Here is a 21,546-nt window from a genome sequence, read left to right as displayed (position 1 = left end):
ATAAACAAAACAACAACAAAAATACCTATTAAGGTTGTTTTGTTTTGTTTCGTTGTGCTACTGAAAAATTAAAACTATGAGAGAATGTTTATTTTCAATCATTAACCTTTATTATAAGGACACATTAAGTAGGAAATAGATGAGGTAAACAGACTGAGAAAGGCGTCATTAATATGTGACGCTACACAAAGGAGGAATTTTTTTTATTGCAGCAGAGATTGGTTGTGTGTAACACTTTCTTTCCTATTTTACTTTTGCAAATGTGTATGGGTGTTTTGCCTACACGTATAGCTGTACATCATATGGGTGCACTGCCTGCAGTATCCAGAAGAGAATACTGGATCCTCTGTGACCAGAGTTACAGATAATTGTGAGCTTTTATGTGTGGTCTGGGAATTGAACTCCAGTCCTCTGAAAGAGCAACTGGTGCCCTTAACAGTAGAGCTATCTCTCCAGCCACTTTCTTTGCCATTTGAAAACCAGGAACTCCCTGGGTACTTTTCTATCCACCACTTCAGTTTCCATCTTTGCCATCTTTACTGGCCTAGCTTCCACTTGACCTTTGTCTGGAACGTGCAGCAGTTATAAAAGGCTATTCTTTTTCAGTTTTCTACTTCCCATATGGGATCATCAGATGCATCGGGGATGCAAATATTAAACAGCAGCTGCAGAAAGCAAGTCAACTTTTGAAACCAAACCAGCTTCACTTTAAAGTGTATAAATGGCACATACAACAGCAGGCCACTGAGGAGGAAGAGGAACACATAGATGTAGTGCATCTTTGGAGACTTGACCAGGGGAATCAAAACCAAGCACAGGGTGATGGCCAGGGCTAACAGTATTAACGGTAAAAACACCTGGAATGGAAACATAACATTAAAGAAAGTAATTAGATGTGAAAATCCACATGTGATGGCTGAATGTTCACAAAAGTAAAAATCATGTGAAGCTGATGATAGAAACTGGGCTAAGTCAGCCTTTGTGTTAGGTCAATTTTGTCAGGACTCAGAATGTCACAGTGAAAGGAAATGCTGGAGATTCCTCAGGGAAGGTGCTGGCTGGGGACTCATCAGAATCTAGTTTTGATTCTTCCTGAGTGGAGATAGTCAGAAGCAGATGCCGAATAGTATGGTCACCGGCAGGCACAGGTGGTATGAACGTATTCAAAAGGAGCGTCTAGACCTACCCACTGGGGCTCCAGGCAATCTGCCGTAGACATTATTTTAAATGGGTGAGCAAGTTAAGAGAAAAACTTCTTTTACCCTCTGTTAACCGAGTTATTATCAACAGTTAAATATTAGGATTGCATAGGTCTCACATACCAACAAAGGAACAAAAGGAAGAGCAAATTCTTTGTCTGAAATAATCCTATTTTTGTTTTAGCCAAATCCTAAAGATTCATCCTTGGTACCTGGATTATGCTAGAAATATAAACATGCAACACCTAACATTACAACATTACCCTGAATTTTTTTTCCCTCAAGGATCCCACTAAGTAGCTCAGGTTGGCCTTGAACTCATAGTTTTCCTGCCTCAGGTTCCCAAAAGTGTCTAAATTAACTTGAATTATAGACATATACCATCTGGCTCTAGGCAATCAATTTTGAGATATATGTAGAAGACATGAATCTATCTCAAATTGTATGATATAGCTAGTTGAAATTATGAAACTTTTTAATGAGAGGGTTATTCAGTTGAGTCTTAAGTAACAGTTTCCTTTTAATTATTTAAAGGCCGTTAAGAAAGATAACTCACCACCTTATAGATCATTATTTTTGTCAAATACTGGAGGGAAAGATATGAGCATTCATAATGTCACATAAGAAATATTTAACCATTTCTTCTTAAAGTTGCCCTTACCATCCTTTTAAAGCAAAGATAACTCAAATTATAATAATGTAATGATAGCTATTAATGTCATGCCCTGGATTCTTGCATACGTTCACTTATATAATGCACACAAGATTCTGAGGAGGCAAACATTAACTGTGTTTATTGTAGATAGGAAAGATGTGTCAGCAGTGAAATGAGAGCAAGCTTAGAAAAGGATATGAGGAACTAGACATGACCCCAACTCTTAATGATTACCTTGTATTTCTTGATGTGCTCCAAGTCTATCAAAATACATGACTTCCCTGCAATGTGCCTATCCACGGTATAAGCTTGACTCAGAAAACAACAAAGAAGCAAAGGATTTTAAAAGTATACAGATGTGAAATTCAGAGGACAGGACCTCCCAGGAAGGTACTCCAAGCAGATAAGGAGCACCTTATACTAGCCTTATACTAGATACATATGGGCCCTCTCTGATCATCCTCTGGTTGTCACTGTCAGTGTATTGGTTACTATCCACTGAGTGTTCAAATAGGTGACATCCTGCCTAAGAATGAGGACCGAGTCAAATTTATTTCAGTATCCAGAGAAGAGATCCTAACAAGGTACTTGAAATAAAGTCACGCCTCAATGTGTCCTCAAATATCCAAGAGCTTTGTGATGGCTGAATGAACGAAACAGAAGGGAAGACTGAAAAGAAAAGATAGTGGTAAATCAACAAAGTTGGTAATGATGACATCACTTCCTTTCACTCTAGGTTCTTATATTTTATACTTAGCGAGAGTCAACCTCCCTAAAGAGACTGCTGATATTTGGATATTGGCTTTATTTTGTGCTATATGAGCTTTGACAAGTGGCATACCTTCTATAAACCCATTTCCTCTTCTCTAGTATGGATATAAACAGGAAGTGGTATCTAACTTTTCTAGGACAGGAGATTCTACAGCAAAGCTGTACACATGCTGCCAGCCAATCAAGACAATTCCAGTATGTACAAAGGCTCTGCCCCCCAATAATATCCTGTTATGAAAGAATGCTCTCCTTTTCCATGCCATATTTTCTCCCCTCAAGTTTATAAGCAAAAAGTTGAAAAGGAATCGGTTTATGATCTAAGTAAATAAGCTAATATTTCAGGACAGTAAATATCATCTATGACTTGACTTTCTGTCTCCTGTCTATCATTTGCTATATCGGCCTTTACTGTAAAAGACACAGTGTGTGTAATAGCTATATTAGTCAGCTAGGCAACCTCAGGTCAAATGACCTCCAATGGTCTGTTCCACCACCCCAATACACCTGCCTTTCTCACTAACAAATCCTTACATTGAACCTTTGAGATTTCATAGTAAGTAAAACCTATTCACCATGAAAATGAAGTCCAGTCTCTATATTTGCTTCTCAGTTTCCCGAGTAACACATCTGCATTTGGATTTTCTGAACATACTCTTCAAATACACAGTCATTTGTCTTATTTCAAATGGAACAAATGTATTTATCTTTACCTTATATGGTCTGTGTAGATTAGGGTCCTGGTACCTTAGTTTCAAGATTCCTAAAATAGTTAAGAAAGTCCAAAGAGAACCAACATAATAGAGATAGTTTATCAGGTCAAGTAGATTTGTTAAGATAATTGCAACGGATCCCACACAGACATCTAGAAGCACAGCTAGAAAGGGAGAGGAGTGAACATTCAGGGTACCAAGCACCAGTGGCAGCTGGCCTTGGTGGCTTGCAATATATGTTATTCTTGCTGTCTCCAATACATTAATCACAAGGTTGCTAAACAACGAAGCAGAGATAGCAAAAGGAACAGTCCATGTGAACTGGGGGATGACCCTGTCAGTCCAGGTAAGAGCCACAGCATCTACAGAGGAAAAAGCACACAAAAAGAGATGTATTAAGAAAGAGAATCTGATGATAAATCTTTATACAATAAGATTTCAAAGACATAACATAAACTCTTAAATATAAACATATATATATATGAAGGGAACTTTGTTATTTCCTTTTTCACATTTAAATATTATTTGGGCTTGTACCTATTTCAGCTCACCATACTGCATGAAAGGTTGGTTTTAGCCAGGCGTGGTAGCACACACCTTTAATCCCAGCACTCATGAGGCAGAGGCAGGTGGATCGCTGTGAGTTCAAGGCCAGCTTGCTCTACAATGTGAGTCCAGGACAGCCAAGGCTACACAGAGAAACCCTGTCTCAAAAAACAAACAAAATAAGAAGAAGAAGAAGAAGAAGAAGAAGAAGAAGAAGAAGAAGAAGAGGAGGAGGAGGAGGAGGAGGAGGAGGAGGAGGAGGAGGAGGAGGAGGAGGAGGAGGAGGAGGAATGGTTGATTTTATGTCTTTCCCAAAGGACCAGGAACTTTTTGAAGGCAAATAACCCACATGCATTTTCTATAACATCATTATTTAATTCCAACTCATAGAGATCCACCTGCCTCCACCTCAAAAGGGATAAAATTAAAAGCATGCACCTCCAACCACAGATTATGAACTTTTTTTTTTTTTTGAGCTGGAGAGAGTTCAATGGTTAAGAGCACTGGTTGCTCTTCCAGAGGACCCGGGCTCAGGTCTCAGCACCCACAACCATCTGTAACTCCAATTCCAGAGACTCCAACAGCCTCACACCAACACACATACACGCAAAACAACAATGCACATGAAATAAAAATAAATAAGAGTTTTTTTAATTTAAAAGAGGGGTTTTAAAAAAAGAACTTCATTTCAGAGATTGGACATCTACAAATTAAATACCTTACATGTGACTGCCTGCTTTCTTTTCTATATAAGCCTCAGAAACTTCTATTATCACAGATTGCAAAGTGCCTCAAATAAAATGTTGCACCAATTCACACTATATTATAAAAATCCCATATTCTCTTGGAATATCTCTATGTCATTGATTGAAAGCATGCCTCCAACCATTCAAATTACTAACTCTCTGGAGCTTACCTCATTGGTTTGTAACCATCTCTGCAGTTATATAAATCATGCACCCCATAAAGAAAAAAAAGTCACTCACAGGCTCATCCCAGCTGAGTACCATTTTTCACTGGTGCCTTTCTGTTCTGCGTGAAAGCATAGAGCTTTTTCCATCACTAAACCATCATAAACATTGTCCCTTTCAGTGTCCATCACTTAATGGACAATATGACCTTCTTTTTAAAAAAAAACCTCAGAGTTGCATCAGGGAGGGGACAACATAGGTAAAGTGCTTGTTGTGCTGCCACATCTGAAGACCTGACTTCCAACCCTGCAACTCACATGGCAGAAAGAGAGAGTCAACTTTTGGAAGTTGTTCTTTAACCTCCACGTGTGCAACACGATGCACATGCATATGCACACAAAATAAGTAAATAACATGCAATTTAAATTTTTAAGCAAAAACCCAGGATGGTCTATTACATAGAACTTAGCTGAATAATGCAAACTTATTGGATATGTTGATGGCTTTTAATACTGATAATAAGATGGCCTTCCCTAAAGTTACACTTTTATATATAGTTCTGATTATTTTCTCAACTTGAATTTCTAAAGCAGTCTAAGTACATGTATTAAAGCTTTAAAGAAATAATTCAGATTTTAGATCATGTCTGAGGATTATAAGCCTGAAAAAGGCAGTGATTAAAACAAAATTACAAACAACAGTAGAAGCTTCCCGAGTTTCCCATACAAGCTTTAAAACTATTGTGATAGCTACAAAATTGTTGCAATTGATATGATATTCCAGAGATTTTACAGTTCTTTAATAATCAATATATCCAGAGCACCAGCTATAGTCATATAGTCATAAAGAATGCCAGAATTCCTGAACTACAGCCTCAGTGTCACTGGCAAGTGGCCCTGACCACAATCATAGCTGCCATTATAAACCAGTGGTTTGCAATCTGTGGGTTTCAACCCCTTTGGAATTGAATGACTCTTTCACAGGCATCATATATCAGATATCCTGCACATCACACATTTACATTACAATTCATAACAGTAGCAACATTACAGTATGAAGTAGGAATGAAAATAATTTTATGATTGGAGGGTACCACACATAAGGAACTGGATTAACTGGTCTCAGCAATAGGGAGGTTAAGAAGCACTGTTATAAATGAACCCTGACAGCTCTGAAGTAGCTCGTGAATCAGTGCGTTTGTCCAGGGTTGAACTTGGTTTGTTCCCACAGAAGCCTGGTCCTATCTCACCTCTCATGCCAAAGATACCTAGACCCTTGATGAATTAAATCTGGTGTGGGATGCTACCTTGCAGCATTCTATGGTGTAGTCACATTGCAATTGAGTCAAGTCACTGGAATTTTTATATTAAACCTACTCTGAGCTTTGAAGTCTCCCTAAGTAAACAAATGATCATGTTTGAGGAGTTAGGAATCCTAAAGATCCTGATTTTACCATTTGAAAAATATACAGTGTAATAGATTACCATATGATACCTTATAAACATGTGGTTCTAGGTCAGTAAGGAGACTTACCTCCATCAAATAGTCATCAAAGCAAGAAGAAATTGCTCAATATTGCTTAGTCCAATGTTACTATACGACACATCTATCTCAGAAGGTGATGACTTGAAATGTGATGTTGGCATGAGAAAACAGCTAGTCTTCAATTTTCTCTGCTTTTCATTTAAATTTTTTTTTATCCCTTGAATCTGCTATGCATCTCTCTTTAAGAGTTTCTTGTTTACTTCTTTTTCAAAAAAGGTCTTTCTAAACTAAAGATCCTCCAACCTCAGCTTCTCAAGGACTCTAGCAGGCTCTAGATCACAGGCATGTAGTGTCACACCTTGGATATTCTTTAGTTCTTTATTCTTCAACTTTGGCTTTAATCAAAGTTTCAATATGTTTAGGGTCATTGGTCAGCATAAAATTTGGAGTAATTTGAGATAAATATCTATTTAAATATTAATAATATTGATTATAGTCATCAACTAACTATTAGTGTTTACTTATTCAGATGTTAATATCCCTCATCTCAAATTTGTCACATGAATTACTGAAAATCAAGCATGTGTAAGTATTAATAAACATAATTACTGATTATGCAGTATCACTACACCTGAGGTCATGCAAACAGTTTTGAATCTGTGTCATCCATCTGCATTATACATACCTTTTTCACGTTATCAGAAAATGTATAATTATGGTTAAAATGAATCTCCCTTTTAAACCAAACCATACTTTCTCCATCCTGTTTTTACAACATCATAAATGGGTCTCTATATAGAATAATGAAGACTGTGCAGCCATCCCAACTGGCAAACTGTCCTAATTGTGCATAAAGAACTGCATTTTATTAACTGTCTTTGCTATTTGTGTATACAAACCTGAAGAAAGAATTTCCCTGGGTGACAGAATTGTCAGGTAGGAAATATTAGCCAGTAAATACACCATGGTTACCAGAGGCATCGCTGTAAATATGGCTCTAGGAATTGTTTTGCTGGGTTTCTTCATCTCCCCTATAATACATAAAAAAATTAGACTTGGGAAAAATTACTTCTTAAACTTATATAAAAGTTTTACGTGTTTCAAAAATGGGACTGCATCATTTCCATTTATCTATTAATGATATCTGCTACGCTCATGATCAGGAGCCTAGCATAGCTGTCCTCTGAGAGGCTCCACACAGCAGTGGACCAAAACAGATGCTGAGATGCACAACCAAACATTGGTCAAGGATCAAGGAGCCTTATAAACCATCCTTTTGTAAAACAAAACAGAAAACAAGTTTGGAGATGTAGCTCACTAATGAAGTTCTTTTCCAGCATGGAGCTAGCTGCTATAGAAAGAGTAAGGAGTGAATACAGATCTAATTTGAATTCGGCTTGCTACTTACTGCTTGTGGGCCTCTTATTGTTTAGCCTTTTGTTAGAAGGGGCTTAGTCACTGTTCCATTATCATGACCATGGCAAATCTTATAAAAGAAAGCATTTGCCTGGGTGCTTGCTTACATTTTCAGACAGTTTGTCCATTGCTATCAAGGCAGAGAACATGGCAACATGGCAGCATATCAGTAGGCATGGTGCAGGAACAGTAGCTGAGGTCTTTATGTCTTGATCCACAAGCAGAGAGAGGGAGTGGGAGAGAAGTAGGCCAGGCATGGTCTAAACCTCAAAGCCCACCTAGTAACACACTTCCTCCAACAAGGCCATAGCCCCCAATCCTTCTAATCCTTTCAAACAGTTTCATTCCCTGGTGACTGAGCATTCAAATATATGAGCCTACACTTTATTCAAATCACCGAAGGAAGAAATTGTGGTGCAACAAAATTCCAATCATAGTACCTTTTAAAAATGGTTATTGTTGGGCTGGATTATATCTCAGCAGTAGAACACTTGCCTAACATGTGAAGGACAAAATTTGACCCCCAGCACACACCTGTGCCTCCCCCAACAGAGGCTATTTTAATAGCTATGGTATTAGTTAAAGCTTGGAACAAGCAAAAGAGCAACTTTTAAAATTAACTATATTTTCTTCTGGGCCTTTTAGTTATTCTCACTATAAAGTTTGTTTGTAGAAAGATGACAGAGATCATAATTTAATTTATAAGAGGCTTATATAATAAGAGGTCATTATTGTGACACTTTATAATAACAGCCAAACAGGCAGCAAATATCCTTGGGCTTTGATCTTGAAAGACAAGTTGTTCTGACACTATTTATCAGATACTGATAAATCATATTTCATAAATAGAAGTGCTACATAGAAATCTTAAAACTTATTTAGTAAATTAACTTCTGCCATACACATTGAGAGACTGCCAAATCCTAACTACTAACTTGACAGGGAAGAAGTAAATGGTTTTTGGTTTGGTTTTTCTTTTGAAACAGTGTCCTGAACCCATCATGAGGCCAAACTGGCCTTGAATTACTGATCATCCTCTTGCACCTCTCAAGGGATCATATTATAGGCGTAATACACCACACATAGGTTTATGGAGTGCAGGGACAGAATGCACTGAAATTCCCACAGACTTTTATTTACCTTCAGCTGTTTGGAAGGAGTTCTACATTAGTTTACAAATTATTAAGTGTTGTAGACCTTTCTTTATCTAATTTATCTAATTACATAACGATAAAACATCTCCAGCATCAAAACAAGATAAAATTACCTCAAAGTATATCTTTTCTGAGGAGTGTGCGCACACATGAGCATGCACACAATGATACACAAACACATGTGCACACATACACACATGTGCACACTCACACACACGTTCAGTTATTTACACACACACACACACACACACACACACATACACACACTCAGTTTAAGTCACAAACTTCAGGCAAACTAACCCAGCCTTCTTTTCTTACTCATTTTTTTATCCCAATGTAAACTAACTTTTAACCACAAAGCTCATCATTAATATCACACTTAACCAAAGAAGAACATTCTGATCTCTTTGCAGATTCCTCAACTTCTGGAACATTTAGGCTTGTGGAAAGCCCCCTCTTTTGGGAACATATGAGGGCTTATTCTTTATGATTCTTTAAGCCTTCTGTGCTTTCTTACTGGTTTTATTTTTTCTACCTACTGCAGAAGAGTTGACATTCTCCAGTCATCCATTCCCAATTCTATGCTTTTCCTCATTATACTTGCTTGAACATTCTTACCCATTATCAAGGCCATAAGGCATCAAATGAAAGCAGTTGTATGGTCTCTCGTCATTTCCTGCCATGCCTTACATGTGCTCTCTCTGTTTCTGGTTTTCATTCTTACTCTTTAAGGCTGGGAAGGTTTTATTCTATTCAAATTGCTAGTTCTTTGCAGATAGTAACAATTAAATTGACGTCTTTTCTACTGAACTTGCTTTTACCACATCATTTCTTTATGGCTAGTATTAAATTCCTATACAATTATTTGTTTTTAAGATAAATAACTATACCAATCTTAAGTCATAATAACAATTTTAGAGATTTAAAGAGAAAGTGTGGGGAGGAGAAAATAGCTGCTATGGTTAGGAAGCAGGGAAAGAATCCATGAAATTAATGGGAGGTTTATTCAAGAGGCAAGCCCATTCATATTTAACATGAAAAATGAAAGCTGTCAAAGTAACTTTTAGGTTGATGGGGGAGTAACATAATTAAAGAGAAGAGACTCTGGTGGTAAGAAGGCAGAGTTCAGAGATAGAGGTCAACCATGAAATCAAAAAGAGGAGGAACAAGTTTCTAAAGGGAAAAGTATTACATTGTGCACAAGAGCCATCAAGACAATTATGATTCTCTTGTGTTCAAAAACCCTAAAGTGCCTGGTGCAAGTGCAAAGCAAAGTCTAGTGCATGGTGCTCTTCTCAGAGTGAGCAAGGAAGCAGTGCCCCACAAGACACTGGCAGCCCTGCACTCCCATGGTAAACAAAAGGTCATGAAGCTACAGGAGAAATTTCACTTCATGTGTCCAGAGGGCCAGGCTGAGGGGTGAGGAAATGGGAGCCTCTGCTAGGCTCTGAAGAGCATTGGTACTTATAATAATAAAAATCTTTAGGGAGGGGCTTGTGCTAGGCATAGTCCGTAACTGCTCTACTACTACTGAGCTACGCCCCTACCCCATCTCCCAATTATATTATTATATGAGCCTCTAGTCACACATTCATCCATGAAAGAAATTTTCAGAATAAAAAAAATGTGATTCTAAAAACAATTGAATAAAAAGAGTGAGTCACACCCTCATGTATCACAGCCATTTACCACAGCAGTATAGTCTGGTTTTATATTTTTCAAGGATCCACAGTTTCACAGGAGGGAAATCTGAGCATCCACACAGTAACAGAAAGAAAACTACATTAATCAGTGGCCTCATATTCCTGGCACCAGGAAAATAATATGAAAAGGAGAAGATTTTTTTTCCTTGATTGTTTTCATAGAGGTTTGAAATGGATTAAGTATGAAAAAGAATTAAGAGCTGGTGATTTAGGAAGTAAAAATAGAAGATCATTAAATTCTCTTTTATAAGATGATAGTCAATAAACAATGAAATATGCTCACTTCATACATGCAATGTATCAGCCATGGCTTCATTTTCTCCCCGAGATTGATCATTACCTGCTACATACATAAAGCATGCCCCACCAGAAAATGCAAAGTATCCTTGGAAGATAGCTTCTATGAGCTGAGAGACATCTGGAACCTCGTGGTCAAAAGCATTCTGAAGTCTTCGCATATTCTCCTTCTTCCCTCTCACCAGTATGAACACCCCGCTAAAGGAAATGAAGCCGAGTATGCCTAGCTTCAGCACTGTGCTCACTGTCTGAAGCCATGACAGCTCCTTCACACCACGAGAATTCAAAATCCCCACAATCCACAGCACCGCCAAGGCCAGACATTTTTTGGGTAGATTCGGGGCAGAGCAACTGGGATAGAAAGGCTGAATGCCGTACTCTGCAAGTAGCAGAGCTTGGCTAGCAATTACTCCTGGGCCCAGAAAAAAGGCAGTCCAAAGTCTTAGGAATGCCATCATGGGGCCAAAGCATCTTCTGAGAAAATAATAGTGAGCCGCTGTGTAGGGGAAAGTTATCCCGACCTCTGCGAAGCAGAGAGCAGTGATCAAGGAGAGCACCGCACAGGCAGCCCAAATACACAAGGAGATTCCCACATTCATGCAAGAGTACTGCAGTACTCCTTTGGGGGACACAAAAATTCCTGCCCCAATTATATTAATAATTAAAAAATTTGTTCCCCAGAAATATCCAAGTTCTCTCTTAAGCCGTATTTTCTTCTCTGTATCCATTGCCATTGAGAAAACTCAACAGTTTGTCAACGTTTCTGCCTACAGGATTATGGATGCTCTGAAATATAATTGTGACGCCCTTTTTGTTCTGCCTATTAAATATGGTCTATTTTCAATAATTAACAAAGTGTGTGTGACACATTTAAAATAGATTACCTGTAAAGGCTTAGTTTGACTCTTCTTTTAATAATTATCAAAATAGGGCATTCAATTGAAAGGGAATTTTTAAAAAAACCAAGGTTTTGGAAATGGGAATAAAGACCTTTCTTGTTGAAGCTGCAAAGAACTTGTCTATATTGTCTTCACTACATTCAAGGATAAGCTAAACTGGCAAGATTAAGTGGGTAACTTAAAAACCACAGGGAAAGACATGAGGCAGAAGAAATTTCCAAGCCTAGAACCACTAGGTTTTTCTGTGGGTATTGTCTGTCTGTCTGTTTGTGAACTGGGTCTTGCTATATACCTCCAGTTGCACTGGGTCTTGCTATATATACAAGGCAAGGCTACCCTTATACCATTCCTCTTGCTTCTGCCTCCACATAGCTAGAGTTATCAGCATGCATACCATACCCAGACTGAATGGCTATTTTAAAATAAGGGAAAAGATTAGGAAAGAAACATAATGAAAGTACATTGGAAAATACAGAGTAGTGTCATTGAGTCAAGATGTAAAGTGCCTATAATATCAGCCAGTTAGGAGGCTGATGCACAAGATACGCTTCCTCAAGTGTGACTCAAGTATAGATCAAGAGCTCATGAGTGCAATGTGGCACCACCAGGTGCTCAGAAAGGTACAAGTGTTCATGTACTGGAAAATGAATTCGCAAAGTTATAGGTAAGTGGTATTGGGGAGAACCTTTGGAATTCGAGTTAGGTGAGATCGTGAAGGTAGAGTCTCATGACAATAGTCGCTTCATAAGAAGAGAAAGAGACACTCAGGATGATTTCTTCATCTTTCTTCCCATGCTATGAATGAGAGTGCCTTCTCTAAGTCCAAAGCCCAAGGGCCAAATACGTAAAAATGACTTGGTTTTCAAAACAGCAACAAAAAAAAAAAAAAAATGCCACTCTAAGTTACTATTTAAAGATGAGAAATCCTTTTAATCAAGGAAGATTAAACAGACTACAGACAGAGATTGAAAATTAAATACCATCACATAAAGCCTAGAAGAATTTTTCCCCAGCCACCATGAGCTCACTCATTCCCCCCTACAAATTATTTATTGCCCTAGTGAAATTTACCAACAGCTTCCTCACCTCCATCTTTCCATATAAGTGTCAATCATCTGGGCCTTCTTTGTACTTCATATTTTGTGTGGCTCCTGAATACATATGAATATTAATAAATCCATGTAGTTTTTCTCCTTGTAATCCATCTATTGCCTGTTTATTTCAACAGTCTTAAAGATTCAAATCTTCACTAGGAGAAAAAAATATTCCATTGCTCTACAAATGTGCTCTTTTCTCCTTCCCGTCTATTCTTTTCTTCTTCTTCTAGTTTGCTTTCTGTTCTGGTGTTGGGGATTTAACCCAGGACTTTGTGTATAATGCACACCCACAGCCTCATTGGGCTCCATTACAGGCCCTGGCAATATGAATAAAGAATCACTCCATATGAGATAATCTGACAAGGAAACCTGGAAGCTTATTTACTTTATTTTAAAATTCCACAGGTTGAGGGCAAAGGCTTACATTTTATAAATAATTAAATTTTAAATTAGGGATCTTTCTACTACTTGCCCTGAACTTTGGAATCTAGTTAAGTAATGTGAGTTTAGATTTTCAGTCATTCACATGAAAATAAACGTTTTTTTAATGCATTCCTTCATGCTTTCTGTGGAACTTTCCAGATTAAGAAAAAGATGTTTTACATCTATGCTCCCAATTCAAGCATATCCACATTTGTAAAAGATTTGCTAAAAAGGCTTAAACCACACATCAATCCCCACACAATAAGAGTGGGAGACTTCAACACCCCACACTCATTGAAGGAAAAGTCGTTAAAACAGTAACTAAGCCAAGAAATAACATCATTAACCAATGCCATGGGTCAAATGGATCTAACAGATATCTATAGAACCTTGCACCCAAACAAGAAAGAATATACCTTCTTCTCTGAATCCCATGGAACCTTCTCCAAAATTGATCACATCGTAGTTCACAAAGAAAGCCTCAACAGATACAAGAGGATTGAAATAATACCTTGTATCCTATCAGAAAACCATGGGCTTAGGCTGCAATTCAACAACAACAGAAATAACAAAAAGCCTACACGTATGTGGAAACTAAACAACTCTCTGCTAAATGACACCTGGGTCAGGGAAGAAAAAAAGAAAGAAATCAAGGAGTTTCTGAAATTCAATGAAAATGAAGGAACAACATACCCAAATTTGTGGGATACATTGAAAGCAGTGCTAAGAGGAAAATTCATAGCACTGAGTGCCTTTAAAAAGAAATTGGAAGCATCACACATAAACACCTTAAGGACACAACTGGAAGCCCTAGAAAAAAAAGAAGCAGAAACGCCCAAAAGGAGAAGAGGTCTGGAAATAATCAAACTCAGGGGTGAAATTAACAAAATAGAAACTAAGAAAACAGTCCAAAGAATCAACAAATCCAAGACCTCGTTCTTTGAGAAAAACACCAAGATAGACAGACTGTTAGCCAAACTAACTAAAAGGCAGGGAGACAGTATTGAAATCAGCAAAATCATAAATGAAAAGGGAAACATAACAACAGACACTGAAGAAATACAAAGAATCATAAGATCCTACTTTGAAGGCATATATGCCACAAAATTTGAAAATCTAAGGGAAATGGACGATTTTCTTGAACAATTTCTATTGCCAAAGTTGAGTGAAGAACAGATTAACAAGCTAAATAGTCCCATTTCCCCTACAGAAATTGAAACAATCACTGATAGTCTTCCAACCAAAAAAAGCCCAGGGCCAGATGGTTTCACTGCAGAATTCTACCAAACCTTCAAGGGCGAGCTAATACTGATACTCTTCAAGCCACTCCAAAAGATAGAAATGGATGGTACGTTAACAAATTCATTCTATGAGGCCATAGTCACATTGATACCTAAATCTCACAAAGACTCAAAAAAGAAAGAGAATTTCAGACCAATTTCTCTTATGAACATTGATGCAAAAATACTAAATAAAATACTTGCAAAACGAATACAAGAACACATCAAAAATATCATTCATCATGACCAAGTAGGCTTCATTCCAGGCATGCAGGGATGGTTTATTATACAGAAATCCATCAGTGTGATCCACCATATAAACAAACTGAAAATAAAAAACCACATGATCATCTCTTTAGATGCAGAGAAAGCATTTGATAAAATCCAACACCCATTCATGTTTAAAGTTTTAGAGAGATCAGGGATACAAGGCACTTTCCTCAACATAATAAAGGCTATATACAGCAAGCCAATAGCCAAAATCAAAGTAAATGGTGAGATACTCAAGGAAATTCCTCTAAAATCGGGAACAAGGCAAGGCTGCCCACTCTCTCCATCTCTTCAATATAGTACTTGAAGTTCTGGCCAGAGCAATAAGACAACAAAAGGAGATCAAGGGTATCAAAATGGGAAAGGAGGAAGTCAAATTATCCCTATTTGCAGATGATATGATAGTCTACATAAGTGACCCTCAAAATTCCACCAGAGAACTCCTACAGCTGATAAACACCTTCAGCAAATTGGCTGGATACAAAATTAACTCAAAAAAGTCTGTAGCCTTCCTATATACAAATGACAAGCTTGCAGAGGAAGAAATAGGAAAACCACACCCTTCACATTAGCCACAAGGACAGCAGGTTACCAAGAAGCGACTTGATACCCTATGAACATATACAGACGGAGGTAATCCCCCTCAGGAACAGTCATAGGGGAGGGAAATAAGGGGAAAATGGGAGGGAGGGAAGAATGCGAGGATACAAGGGATGGGAAAACCATTGAGATGTAACAAGAATAAATTAATAAAGGAGAAAAAATATTTAGGTGTTACTCTAACAAAGCAAGAGAAGGACTTGTCTGAAAAAATTTTCAATACTTTGAAGATGACATGAGAAGATGAAATGATTTTTTTTTTTTTTTGCTCATGGATCAGGAGAATTAACATAGTAAAAATGGCCATCCTACCAAAAGCAATCTACAGATTCAATGCAATCCCTATCAAAATACCTACACAATTTTTTAAAGACATTAAAAGTTCAATTCTGAACTTCATATGGAAAAACAAAAAACCCAGAATAGCTAAAACAATCTTGTACAAAAAAGGTGCTCCAGAGGAGTCTCCATACCTGATCTCAAACTGTACTATAAAGCAATAGTAATTAAGACAGCATGGTACTGGCACTGCAACAGGCTGGTTGATCAGTGGAATCAAATCAAAGACCCAGATATGAATCCACACACATATGGTCACTTGATTTTTAACAAAGAAGCCAAATCCATTCAATGGATAAAGGATAACATCTTCAACAAATGGTGCTGGTCTAACTGGATGTCTATGTGTAAAAAAATGCAACTGGACCCATATTTGTCACCTTGTACAAAACTCAAATCCAAATGGATTTAAGACCTCAACATAAAGCTAGAGACATTAAGTAACTTAGAAAAAAAAGTGGGGAAGAGCCTGGAACATATTGGCACAGAAGACAACTTCCTGAACACCAACAGCCCAAGCCTTAATGTCAACAATTAATAAATGGGACCTCATGAGGCTGAGAAGCTTCTGTAAGGCAGGAGACACTATCACGATAACAAAGCAACAGCCTACAGACTGGGAAAAGATCTTCACTAACCCTACATCTGACAAAGGTCTAATATCCAAAATATATAAAGAACTCAAGAAATTAAACACCACCAAACCAAATAACCCAGTTGAGAAATGGGGCTTGGAACTAAACAGAGAATTCTCAACAGAGGAATATCAAATGGCTGTGAAACACTTGAAGAAATGCTCAACCTCCTTAGTCATCAGGGAAATGTAAATCAAAACAACTCTGAGATTCCATCTTACACCCATGAGAATGGCTAAGATCAAAAATTCAAGCGAAACCACATGCTGGCAAGGATGTGGGGAGAGAGGAACACTCCTTCATTGCTGATGGGAATGCAAACTAGTACAGCCACTTTGGAAATCTATCTGGTGCTATCTCAGAAAAATGGGAATAGAACTTCCTCAAGACCCAGCTATTCCACTCCTTGGAATATACCCAGAAGATGCTCCAGGGCACAACAAGAAAATTTGCTCAACCATGTTCATAGCAGCCTTATTCATAATAGCTAGAACATGGAAACAGCCTAAGTGTCCATCAGTAGAAGAATGGATAAAGAAACTGTGGTACATATACACTATGGAATACTATTCAGCTATTAAAAACAAGGAATTCCCCAAATTTGTGGATAAATGGATTGAACTAGAAATGATCATAATGAGTGAGTTAACCCAGAAGCACTTATATCTGCATATTAGCCCAAGGGGCATGTCCCACAAAAGCCTTCACCTAATTAACAGGAAACTGAGACAGAGGGGAGGACATTCTAGTGGGACTCTAGATGAGAGAAGCATGGGAGAATGGCAAAGTAGAAGGATCCAGAGAGTCCTAGAAACCTACAAGTAGAACATTATGATAGGCAGATTTGGGCCCAGGGGTCCTGCTCAAACTAAGGCACCAGCCAAGGACAATACAAGGCCGTAAATCTTTAAACCCCTACCCAGATCTAGCCAATGGTCAGAACATTCTCCACAGTAGAGTGGAGAGTTGCATATGACTTTCTCACGTACTCTGGTGCCTCACATTTGACCATGTCCCCTGGAGGGGGAGACCTGGTGGCACTCAAAGGAAGGATAGCAGGTTACCAAGAAGAGACTTGATACCCTATGAGCATATACAGGGGGAGGTAATTCCCCTCAGGAACAGTCATAGGGGAGGGGAATAAGGGGAAAATGGGAGGGAGGGAAGAATGAGAGGATACAAAGAATGGGATAACCATTGAGATGTAACAAGAATAAATTAATTAAAAAAGGAAAAAAAGATGTTTTAATTTGTTTCTCTAATTTGCATACCATCCGAAGTGTGCCATTTTTTAGAGGGAAACAGTATAAATTTACTTTCAATATGCTGGACTCAACAGTAACCATTTTTCTAATCTTATGATTTTAAGATATTTATTAGATAAAATTATGTTACTTAACTCTACCTTATTTTCAGATATGGGTGAAGACATACAACTCAGCTAAAAGATATAATATTAAAATATAAACTGTTTTATATATTTATATATATAAACATAGGCAAATAAAAATATTAACTGTTGTTTATATTTTATAATGTTGATTTGATTTTTTAACATAATGTGGTGGTTTGAATAAGTATGTCCCCCATAGATTCATGTGCTTGAATGCTTGGCCATAGGGAGTGGCAGTATTGGGAGGTGTGGCCTTGTTGGAGGAGGTATGCCCTGGTTGGAGGGTGTGTCACTATGGAGGCAGGGCTTTGAGGTCATATATGCTCAAGCTATGACCAATGTGGCCTATAGTACCAGCCTGCTGATATTTTGGCAAAGAATATGGCTGCTTTTTGTCCTCATTCAAAATAAATCTGCCTGAGGCTAAATTGAAGTTTAATTAATTGCAGTTCCAGAAATTTCAAAACAAGCTGGTGTAGAATGGGTCCTGTGCTTATTAATATCCATGTTTATAAAGATCTATAATGAAAAGAGACACCAGGAAGAATGGAGCTAAATCCTGTGTTCACAGAGATAAACAGATTAAAGAAAAAATCAAATAAAGGGAGTTGTGTCCTCAGAGCAAGACTTCATCTTGCTAAAATGCCACCTCCTGAAAAGGAATTAAAGAATGGTTTAGTTTCCTGGTAAGTGAAGGCTTTCGTGGGACATGCCCCTTGGGCTAATATGCAGATATAAGTGAGTATATACCATTTGAGTCTTTCTGCTTCTGGGTTAACTCACTCATTATGATCATTTCTAGCTCAATCCATTTATCCACAAATTTCGGGAAGTCCTTGTTTTTAATAGCTGAATAGTATTCCATAGTGTATATGTACCACAGTTTCTTTATCCATTCTTCTATTGAGGGACACTTAGGCTGTTTCCATGTTCTGGCTATTATGAATAAGGCTGCTATGAACATGGTTGAGCAAATTTTCTTGCTGTGTGCTGGAGCATCTTCTGGGTATATTCCAAGGAGTGGAATAGCTGGGTCTTGAGGAAGCCCTATTCCCATTTTTCTGAGATAGCACCAGATAGATTTGCAAAGTGGTTGTACTAGTTTGCATTCCCACCAGCAATGAAGGAGTGTTCCTCTCTCCCCACATCCTCGCCAGCATGTGGTGTCGCTTGAATTTTTGATCTTAGCCATCCTGATGGGTGTAAGATGGAATCTCAGCGTTGTTTTGATTTGCATTTCCCTGATGATTAAGGAGGTTGAGCATTTCTTTAAGTGTTTCTCAGCCATTTGATATTCCTCTGTTGAGAGTTCTCTGTTTTAGTTCCATGCCCCATTTCTCGATTGGGTTATTAGATGAGAGAATCATGGGAGAAAGGCAAAGTAGAAGGACCCAGAGGGTCCTAGAAGCCTACAAGTAGAACATTATGATAGGAAGATTTGGGCCCAGGGGTCCCGCTCAAACTAAGGCACCAGCCAAGGACAATACAGGCGGTAAACCTTAAGCCCCTACCCAGATCTAGACAATGGACAGAACACTCTCCACAGTAGAGTGGAGAGTGGGATATGACTTTCTCACATACTCTGGTGCCTCACCTTTGACCATGTCCCCTGGACGGGGAGACCTGGTGGCAATCAGAGGAAGGACAGCAAGTTACCAAGAAGAGACTTGATACCCTATGATCATATAGAGGGGGAGGTAATCCCCCACAGGAACAGTCATAGGGGAGGGGAATAAGGGGAAATTGGGAGGGAGGGAAGAATGGGAGGATACAAGGGATGGGATAACCATTGAGATGTAAAAAGAATAAATTAATAAAGGAGAAAAAAAAGTAAAAAAATAAAAAATAAAAATAAAAATAAAAAAGGGGAAAAAAAAAAAGAATGGTTTAGATCCAGGTGTGGTGGTACACACCTTTAATCCTAGCACTCAGCAGACAGAGGCATGCAGATCTCTGAGTTCAAGGTCAGTCTACAGAATATGTTCCAGGATAGCAAAACTTAGGCAAAGGAGGAAACCCTTTAAAACAGAAAGCTGGTGAAGATATAATAAAACAAAGAAGCCAGCAAACAGCAGAACTTAGCAGCTTTATCCACCTGATACTGGCTTTAGAATCAAGGATAAAATAAAGAGGTTGTGGAATTTCCCTCTTTGACTCAGGAAAGCCAGTGAGGCCCAGAGTGTGTTAGGCATGTCCCTGCAAGGAGGCCTAGAGAGGCCAATACATAAAGCTGGGAAGACAAAGCCTGCATTGCATTGGAGACTATAAGATGCTGGAAATGCCAAAGTTGTGGGATAGTGTTGCAGGATTTTAGATTACACTATGAACCCCAAGACTGTACTGTTTACTGGGAGAAAAAAAAATGTTTGTAGTTGTGGTGTGGTTCAGTGCTAGTATACACCTTTAATTCAAGAGTTTTCTGCTTGAATTATATAAAATCAATCATAAGTCAAGAGATAGAGCAAGCAACCAGTTGACAGGGGACAGGGAATAAACATAGGGAAAAAAATCATAGAGAGTAAGAGGAAGTCAGGAAGATGGATAGAGAGATGCACAGGTTGTAAAAGGGAGAGACATTCAGTTTGAAGGGGTTTTGAGACAGCATGTAGAATTCCTTTTCTTTTGAGACAGGGCTGAGGGGGAAGTTCAGCTGGGGGATTTCTCTGTATCCCTGAGTTAGCCGACGTTCACCCCACCATTTTGCTTTCTAGTCTTTATTGGTAAAAGTTAAATATTTGAGTTTTGTTTAAAACAACAACAACAATAGGCTATCCACCCGGGAAATCCACTAACAGGCAGTAGAAACAGCCCACAGAAAGAAGTATGTTGCTGTCAAAAGGAGTTGGAAATCTGACGAGCATTTTAACATCAGTCCTGAAGATGCAGTTTGCAGTTTGCCCAGATGGTTTTCAGTCTTGCTTTAGTCCAGCATTCCCTCATGATGCTCCCTCTCTGTGTTCTGGAACACTAATGTATATCCTGTGCAAGAAAAGAAATTGAACTTTGGACTTTTTTTTTTTTGCCATGATATAAAAATTTCAGTTTATTTACTCTTTTGGGGGGGGGTTCTCTTTCTTTTTTTTTATTAATTTATTCTTGTTACATCTCAATGGTTATCCCATCCCTTGTATCCTCCCATTCTTCCCTCCCTCCCATTTTCCCCTTACTCCCCTCCCTTATGACTTGAACTTTGGACTTTTAAACATTGTTGAGGCTGTGATAGACTGTGGAGACTGAATGTGTTTTGCATTATGTTATGGCTACAAGCCTATGGGGGTCAGGGAGTGGAATGCAGTGGTTTGAATAGCTATGACTCCCCCATAGATCCATGTTCTTGAATGCCTGGCCATAGAGAGGGGCACTATTAGGAGATGTGGCCTTATTGGAGAAGGTGTGACTTTTTTGGAAGAAATATGTCACTGTGGAGGAGGGCTTTGAGGTAATATATGCTCAGGCTATGCCCACTGTGGCCCAACATCTTCCTCTGCTGCCTGTGGAGTAAGATGTAGAAGTTTCAGCTCCTTCTCCAGCACCATGTCTGCTGTCACGCCACCATGTTTCTCACTGTAATCGACCCCCAATTAAACCCTTTCCTTTATAAAAGTTGCTATGATCATAGTGTGTCTTCACAGGAATAAAACCCAAACTAAGACATATATAATTTTAGTAATTGTTTTGGAATTTCATACAGTACACCCTGACCCACTCTCACGGTCCTCCTAGGTCCACCTTCCCAACCTTGTATCCTATCCCACAAAAAATA

At 38.4% G+C, this 21,546-nt stretch overlaps 2 protein-coding genes across 2 annotated transcripts in view; both read right to left on the bottom strand.

The window, feature by feature from the left end:
* Positions 1 to 140: 140 nt before the first annotated feature.
* Positions 141 to 11,655, bottom strand: LOC311604358 (solute carrier family 7 member 13-like). The gene is made up of 4 exons (XM_084794146.1): positions 10,891 to 11,655; positions 7,177 to 7,308; positions 3,336 to 3,697; positions 141 to 857 (listed from the first exon to the last, which is right to left on the bottom strand). Exons 1-4 carry the CDS (start codon positions 11,579 to 11,581, stop codon positions 603 to 605), a joined length of 1,440 nt encoding a protein of 479 aa, XP_084650272.1. The 5' UTR covers positions 11,582 to 11,655; the 3' UTR covers positions 141 to 602.
* Positions 146 to 21,546, bottom strand: part of LOC311604363 (solute carrier family 7 member 13-like) — a 136,184-nt gene continuing 114,783 nt past the window's right edge. The window contains exon 5 of the transcript XR_014781462.1: positions 146 to 181. The gene's annotated coding sequence lies outside the window, so the exon portion shown is untranslated. The remainder of the gene's footprint in view (positions 182 to 21,546) is intronic.

This window comes from Acomys minous (genome assembly GCF_964271855.1).
Source record: "Acomys minous genome assembly, chromosome: 1".
NCBI lineage: Eukaryota > Metazoa > Chordata > Mammalia > Rodentia > Muridae > Acomys > Acomys minous.
The sequence above is the reverse complement of the archived record's forward strand: the minus strand, read 5'-3'. Positions and strand labels throughout refer to the sequence as shown.